This window comes from Ips typographus, linkage group LG7 (genome assembly GCF_016097725.1).
Source record: "Ips typographus isolate SLU linkage group LG7, UJ_Ityp_2.0, whole genome shotgun sequence".
Classification (NCBI taxonomy): Eukaryota; Metazoa; Arthropoda; class Insecta; order Coleoptera; family Curculionidae; genus Ips; species Ips typographus.
In genome coordinates, this window is record NC_138428.1 from 8,909,844 (window position 1) to 8,918,349 (window position 8,506).

Here is an 8,506-nt window from a genome sequence, read left to right on the forward strand (position 1 = left end):
AATTGCACTTTTTGTAGAAATGAAATTTTTTCAATTTTTGAATGATTGTAACTTTTTTATTTTTACTCTTATACATTTTGATAAAACGCCATTACAAAGAGGATAAAAAACACTACAAAATGAGCTAAAACTGGACTCTCTAGCTTTTCAGGTTACCGAGATATTGAATTTAAAAAAGTAGTAAAAAAGACCCCTAATACCCCTCCATTCTTTAAATTTTTTTGAAAAATGGAAAATTTGTAAGTGCTTTTTTTGTACTTATTTCACCTAATTTAAGGTCGTTTGGTGTAAATATGCTCTTTGTTGTGCATTGGAACCCTCCTGGAGCAAAATAAAAAATTGACAAAATTGCACTTTTTGTAGAAATGAAATTTTTTCAATTTTTGAATGATTGTAACTTTTTTATTTTAACTCTTATACATTTTGATAAAACGCCATTAGAAAGAGGATAAAAAACACTACAAAATGAGCCAAAACTGGACTCTCTAGCTTTTCAGGTTACCGAGATATTGAATTTAAAAAAGTAGTAAAAAAAGACCCCTAATACCCCCCCATTCATTCAATTTTTTTGAAAAATGAAATTTTTTAAGTGTTTTTTTTGTACTTATTTCACCTAATTTAAGGTTGTTTGGTATAAATATGCCCTTTGCTGTGCATTGCAACCCTCCTGGAGCAAAATAAAAAATTGCCAAAATTGCACTTTTTGCAAAAATAAAATGTTTTCAATTTTTGAATGACTGTAACTTTTTTATTTGAACTCATATAGATCTCGCTAAAACGCCATTAGAAAGAGAATCAAAAATACTACAAAATGAGCCAAAACTGGACTCTCTAGCTTTTCAGGTTACCGAGATATTGAATTTAAAAAGTAGTAAAAAAAGACCCCTAATACCCCCCCATTCTTTCAATTTTTTTTGATAAATGAAAAATTTTTAAGTGTTTTTTTGTACTTATTTCACCTAATTTAAGGTCGTTTGGTATAAATATTTTCTTTGCTGTGCATTGGAACCCTCTTGGAGCAAAATAAAAAATTGACAAAATTGCACTTTTTGCAAAAATGAAATTTTTTAAATTTTTGAATGATTGTAACTTTTTTATTTGAACTCTTGTAGATTTCGCTAGAACGCCATTAGAAAGAGGATAAAAAATACTCCAAAATGAGCCAAAACTGGACTCTCTAACTCTTCAGTTTACCGAGATATTAAATTTCAAAAAGTAGTAAAAAAAGACCCCTAATACCCCCCCATTCATTAAATTTTTTTGAAAAATGAAAAATTTTAAAGTGCTTTTTTTGTACTTATTTCACCTAATTTAAGGCCGTTTGGTATAAATATGCTCTTTGCTGTGCATTGGAACCCTCCTGGAGCAAAATAAAAAATTGCCAAAATTGCACTTTTTGCAAAAATGAATTTTTTTCAATTTTTGAATGATTGTAACTTTTTTATTTGAACTCTTATAGATTTCGCTAGAACGCCATTAGAAAGAGGATAAAAATTACTACAAAATGAGCCAAAACTGGACTCTCTAGCTCTTCAGTTTACCGAGATATTAAATTTCAAAAAGTAGTAAAAAAAGACCCCTATTACCCCCTGTAATGGCCCAAAAATGCCTTCTTCCAATTTTGGGTCTTACAAGCTTATGTTTGGGGTTCGAGGGGCAAGCGCTATTCCCTAAATGACACAACCACCAATCTTGGGTCAAACATTTATTCAGATTCCAAGTACATTACTCAGCTAGGTACGGTTCGGTATCAAAGACTTAGGTCTAGTTAGCAATTCTGGCTTAAACGTACCTTCTGGACATTTTGAGTTGAGTTGAAGTGACAGGCTTTAGGTCAAGCGGCTACGTGGTTCCTTTTCGAGAATTTTTAAGGGTTTTCCAAACACCTTAGTTTCACAAATCTTGCACACTGAAGAATTTTGGTAGAACTTATTTTGCACTACTGAACATGACTAGAACTTGACCCCATTAGGTCTTTTTTGGACTTTAACCGATTTTTCACACTTGTCTTCGACTTGACGACGTTTCAGTTTTGACTGCCCGTTTCTGACTGCCTGTTTGCCAAAATGGTGTGAATATTTATACTACGAAATTTACATCATTCTGTGAGCAGGAATGCGACAGGTCAAAAGGTGGAATTTCAAAAACATGTCGCCGGATGCAATAAAATAATATTAATTTTTTTCCTGCAGCTCCAGGCAATAAATCATTTTTGCTTGGGGTCAAAAAGGTGAGAATTTGTGGCGACAGTATGACTTGGAAAAATTCCTTTCTTTGTAAACACCTACTAATAGAAATATATCCCCGCTTCTGGATTAACGACGCTGGCCAATTAAATCTCTTAGAGGTTTGGCTTAGGATTTGAAGTCAGATTTTTCTTTCAAACTAGTCTTTCATTTAAGTGTTGTGTCTAGTAGTGTTCAGATGTGCCTCAAACTAATTCCGTAAGTTTTAATTTAATTTTGATTACAATTTTGACTTTGGAAAATAAACAAAAAAAAAAAATTGCTATTATTTTCCCGGGGCATCACATCCCACCCATCCCTGTAGGACAATGCAAATATAAAATATATTTGCTTTGTATCAGTGCAACGCTGTACTACTCTGAATCATATGTTCAGCGTAAATCCGAGTCATTCACATCGCACTTGACCTAAGGCAATGTATGAAAACCTTGTCGAATAAGCAAATCTGTCCAGAAGGTCTAACAACAATCGCTTACGCGTGCCAGTCCCAATAAAATATTTTTAAGTCTACTATACACGTATAAATCCTATCCTACGATTATTCAATAAAATCTAGTAACAATAAAATAATGTTCCATGATTACTCTCATAAACAATTGAAAAGGTAAATAAATATGCGGCACTCAAAACGAAAAATAAAAAAATAAAGAAATAACAAAAAAAAAAATAAAATAAAAAAAAAATTAAGAATAAACTAACGTACCGACTTTAATTACCAACCGGTCACTCTCGGGAAGTTCCTGGCTGGTTTGGATCAGGGGCCCGTCGTATGCGTACCCCCGTTTGGCTTCCAGGCAAAAGGTCTGCCTCCAAAACTGGGTAGGGTCGGCTAGCGATTGGCCTAGGAACTCGCGTTTGCCTTGATCGGCCAACTGGATCCTGGCGGGTTGGCGGTACCATGGGTTGCATCGGCGGCGGCATTAGTGATCCGGCGGCGACTTCCTGAGAGTGAGTTTGGGGTCTTAAGTGCGGTTGTGGGGGTTCAGCTGGGCTACATCGCCGGAAGGCGCAAACGGGACAGGCGCAACCTTCAATCATGACATTGCCCCATGCGTTCCAGAATTGCGTCGGTGTGAACAGATTCGGTGGTGGAGGGACGCAGAAGGCACAGTCACATGGTCGGGCGGGGTCTATTCTCAACAATTGGAACTCCAAGTGGATCACTTCCGTCCATAAATTTAATAGAGCCCGGGTTATTTCCAAGGGTTGAGTCACTCGGGGTCGGTAAAGAGTCGCCAGTTCCCATAGGTGGTAAAGAGCCATCCGGTACAACATAAATTTACTACCCCTGTCCCGTACTAATCGGACATAGTAGAGAAAAACTACTATGTACTCCATCACTGATTGTCAACTTTTTTTTTTTTTAAGTAATAATTAGAGTATCTTTGAATTCAGTAACACAACCGGCAGGATTAAACACTGGCTATCCCCCATTTAATTGTTGCTTCTTATATGGACTTAAAGTTTACGTCATTTTAAGCATCATCCGTGGTATAGACTAGGAATCTGCGGACTTTTCAAATTCCTGTTCATGGCCAGGGTCGGTTGAGGAATGTGAGTTCCTCGACAAAATTTGTTTAAGTATGTTGAGTTCAAAAAGGTTAATTTCACTGTACAGATTAAAGGCGGGTTTATGGCTTCTTTATTTCCTGTTTTGTTCACTTTGGTTACGAACAAAAAAATCGCAACGTGCATCGTCAATGTTTTCCAATTGCCGGACTTCGGAAAGTTCTTCTCGCACTTGGAAATACGTAGTTTCAGCCTGTGTGGAATTATTTAATATTTTAACCGATTCTTGGTTTTCATACTCCTTGCTTTCACTGGGAGCGCTTGCGTTTAATTCTCGGTCTGTCTGTGGAGGCTTAGAGTTTGTTGACACATCCTTGCTGGGTTTTTCTTTCCGTTGCAATACAAATAGAGTTAGAGTATCCCAAAACGAAGCAAGCATGTGGAAACTGCATCCAAGGGCTTTATGAATGGCCAACGCATTTAAGGTCGTCTCAAAGACAAACTTCACAATCCGAAAGGTTACATAGAGTCCAAGTATTCCACTCGATATATCTCCTAAAATTGTAAACCACCCATACAGTCTCTGTAAGGTGGATGATGCGATTTTTTCCATTTCCTTGGCATCAAACAACGATAAGGTCGTAAAACCTTGTGAATCTATCGGTTGTCCGGCCATTTTTCGTAACAATATATTATTCAGGGCTGGTCTCTCCATGTTGAACATCATGGCGTCTTGAGCTCGATGAATTTCTGTGTCAGTATAGATGCCGCCCGAGCCTAAATTTTTAATGCTTTCGAATTGATATGGTTCTTCGTCAGCTTTCAATTCTTGCGGCTGAAGCCCGATTACTGGATAGGGATCAAATCCAACCCATTTGTTATGTATGTAGTACATAGGTGGAATTATGGAGGTGCACTCTATTTCTTCAGCATGTTCTTGTAAGATTCGTGTTACTGGAGACATGAACATAGTCTTATTGGAGACGGTTACGGGTAATTGCGCATAACATCCCTTGGTTCTTCGTACTTCAACCAAAACTGGGCGACATTTCATAACATATAAAACTTCTCCAGCTACTTTGGCAACATATCCCAATTGGTTTTGGAATAAGGTCGCCACAACATTAGGAGTTAAAGGAGCCATTGCCAATCTATTTTTTAATATATCCCTTTTTAACAGGCACCGTCGGTATATAGTCTGGGTGAACATTGAATCTATGGTTCGCTTGAAAGATTGCTCGACATATAGGAACTTCGTATTGACATAAGTAATCAAATCTGCTTCGTTGGATTGCTCCGAATTTTCCCAAGGTGTGGTCGCGAACGGATTAATTTTGGGAGCAACCATTAGTCGTGGATGTTCACTCTCCCAAATTGCATAACCGCACAAGGTAGTCTTCCGGACAAGTTTGAGAGCGAATATCTTCATGTGATCTTCGACTACAATAAATTGGTTGGCTTTGTCACTTCTTTCGGTAATGAAGGTAGCCTGACCTTCATACAGGACATTGAACCGATTACACTCCGGTTCTGCAATCTGTTCCCAAGTTGTTTCGCCTGTATCGTAGTCCATACAGTAACCTACTTTGAATGGACATGTCAACCCATCCCTCAACTTAATTTCATTATTTTCTAGATCGACACGAGTTCTATAATCCTTTAGAGTTATTTTAACTCCCGCAGTAACAACCACATTTTTGTAGGTTTTCCCGTTTTCACTATAAGGACTTCCTTCACATCTCCCCGCGTCGTCAACTGCCCCTGCGAGCGTAAGAGATGTTGATGTTGTTGAATTTGGCGCTAATTTTGAGATGATGTTTCCTCCTAGACCTCGGAACTCTCGATATTGGTGAATACGACGGCACTCCTCAGATCCAATTTGATAAATGTAGTTAGATACTCCTTCACTGACTATAGACATATGTGAGAAGGCGCCACAATATGTTATGATTCTGGACACTTCAATAAGGCAACTGTAGACATGAACTAATTCATACCTGCGCTTCTCCAATATTTGAATACTGCCACTGGAAGAATTATATCCGGTCTCTGGGTCGGGACAGGGCTGAACCTCTCTTAAGGATATGGCTGTGATGTTGGTGGAGGTATTGTGACAGTCGTAAGCAATAAGGGCCATCTTCCCAACTTGTAATAGACCAAAGACGAACAGGATAATTAACCTGAAACCGCATTAATGTAGAACTACCGTTTTCTTGTTCCTAAAGTTTTTTTTTTTTTTTTTTTAATGTCAGTGTTCATATATTAACCGCGAAGGTGGCTGTATGTCTCTAGTTCTTGTTCGGCCTACATTGACTGGGGTGGCTTCCCAAACTTCCTGACTAGTATCTAAGCCGGTTTCATACGTGGAAACGTCACTTCCATCGTCACTTATTTCAATAATGGTATCAGTATCAGTGTCCTCATCAGTATCACCTTCATCTTGTTGCACCCTTCTGGATCTTCTTTCATCTCCATATAGTAAAAACTCATCCACTTCATCCTGGACCTTCTCGTTGTCTACAATTGGATCCTTGGTTGAGTCTGGTTCATTTTTGTTCTCTTCTTCACAATCCCATGTATTCTTATAGGGCTTTAGGCGTTCTGCATGTATCATGTGCTCAGTTCGTCCAGAAAGTTCTTTTATTTTAAATGTAACAGGACCCTTCTTTTCTATTATGCGGAAAGGCCCTTTCCATTTTGGTTGAAATTTAGCAGCTAAGTTCCCTTTAGGCGGAACTACAATTTTCATGAACACTAAATCGCCTAATTGAAACTCTTGCTTTAGTTTCCTGGCGTTATGCTTAGCATATCTGCTTTCAATGCTTTTTGCTAAGTTTTCTTTTGCAAGTTCATGGGAAATTTGCATTTTCTTTAACATTTCACTGGCATAATTTTCGTCTAAGTCGTATCGTAGTACGTGGTCATTAATCGTTAAATGAATTGGTAGTTCCATATCTCGTCCAAACATAAGAAAGTATGGACTTTCTTTGGTAGCTTCATGAGGTTGATTCCTATAAGCCATCAACGCATAAGGCAGAATCTCATCCCAGCTTTCCATGAAATTACTAACGAAATGACTGATAGTAGTCTTCAACGTTCTATGAAATCGTTCCAAGATTCCATTGGTTGCTGGATGATAAGGGGTTGTGCGTAGTTTGTGAATTCCAAGTTCTTTGCAAATGTTAGTAAAGAGGTGGCCTATAAATTGCTTTCCACAGTCCGTCAATAGTTCCCTGGGAGCTCCATGTCTAGTTATGATATTTTCAACAAAGGCTCTCGCGACAGTTTCAGCTTTTATATCAGGTAGTGGTACGCACTCTGGGTATCTAGTCAAAAAGTCAACGCAAGTGAGAATGTATCTATTTCCTTGGCGTGTTCGATTTAGAGGTCCCACTAGGTCCAAAGATATTCTTCCCCAAACGTGCGTTGGAATGGGTGTTTTTTGGAGTTCAGGAGGTCCTTGAGGGTTGGTTTTATGAATTTGACAGGACGGACAGGATTCGACAAATCTTTGAATATCTTTTCGCATGTTTTTCCAGTAAAAATCCCGTTCTAATATTTCCTTCGTCTTCTTTTGTCCTGGGTGAGCTGCATACAGCGACATATGGTATATTTTCAATAAATCGTTGATTATGCATTTTGGCGCAACGATTGGATCCTTCCGTTGGTTTGAATTACGTCGTTTTCGCAGAAGTCCATCTATTATTATATAGTCTGTATCCTCGTCCAACGTACTATTATTTATTAAGCAGTTGAGTTCATGATCCTCGGTCTGCAAGCGAATAAGATCCTCTTTATTCCAATGTACATCATAAATCGGTGTGAGTTCATTTTCATGTAATACCGCTGAAATCTGCGTCGGATCATCTGTTCTTAGTCTTGTAAGGCTATCTACATTTGCATTCATTTTTCCTGGTCTATATTGAACGGTAAAACTGTATTCCATTAGGAACATACTCCATTTGGCCAGTCTGGAACTTGGATCCTTAATATTTAATAAATATTTCAGTGGCCGATGGTCCGTCATAATGGTAAAATGAGTTCCTGTTAAGTAGATTCGGTATTTCTTAACAGCGTACACTATAGCCAGGCATTCTTTTTCAATGGTCGAATACCGCTGTTCAGCAGTATTTAGCGTACGGCTCGCGTAACATATAGGATGTTCGATTCCATCATATTTTTGCGTCAAAATGGCGGCGACTGCAGTTGCACTTGCGTCTGTGTTCAAAATAAATTCACGATTCATATCTGGGTACTTTAGAATAGGCGGCTTAATCAAAGCTTGTTTCAGGGTATCAAATGCGATTTGGTGGTTCTGTGTCCAAAGCCATTTTTCATTTTTTTTGGTCAACTGAGTCAGTGGGTGACTAACCTTGGCAAAATTTGGAACAAACTTGCGATAAAATCCACAAAGTCCAAGAAAAGCACGTACCTCTTTAACTGTCCTTGGCACAGGATAGTTTTCAATAATTCGAGTTTTCTCAGGCTGAGTAGTGTACCCTCCGGCTTTTATAATGTGTCCCAAGTATTCGGCTTCCCGTTGTAAAAATTTACATTTAGTTGGTTTAAATTTTAAATTGCTCTCCCGCATTTTTTCGAATATATGACGTAGGCGCTCTAAATGTACGTCAATATTGGCTGGACTAAATACAATGATGTCATCCAAATATACGAGGCACTCGTTGTAAGTAAGATTCGCAAATATATGGTTCATCAAGCGACTCCACGTAGCAGGTGCGTTCTTCAATCCC

The 8,506-nt window shown here is 38.2% G+C and overlaps 1 protein-coding gene across 1 annotated transcript; it reads right to left on the minus strand.

Annotated features, from left to right (window-relative positions):
- Nucleotides 1-1,690: 1,690 nt before the first annotated feature.
- Nucleotides 1,691-5,892, minus strand: LOC145731545 (uncharacterized). Its single transcript, XM_081983373.1, has 2 exons — nucleotides 5,250-5,892; nucleotides 1,691-5,195 (listed from the first exon to the last, which is right to left on the minus strand). Exons 1-2 carry the CDS (start codon nucleotides 5,890-5,892, stop codon nucleotides 3,889-3,891), a joined length of 1,950 nt encoding a protein of 649 aa, XP_081839499.1. The 3' UTR covers nucleotides 1,691-3,888.
- Nucleotides 5,893-8,506: the final 2,614 nt, after the last annotated feature.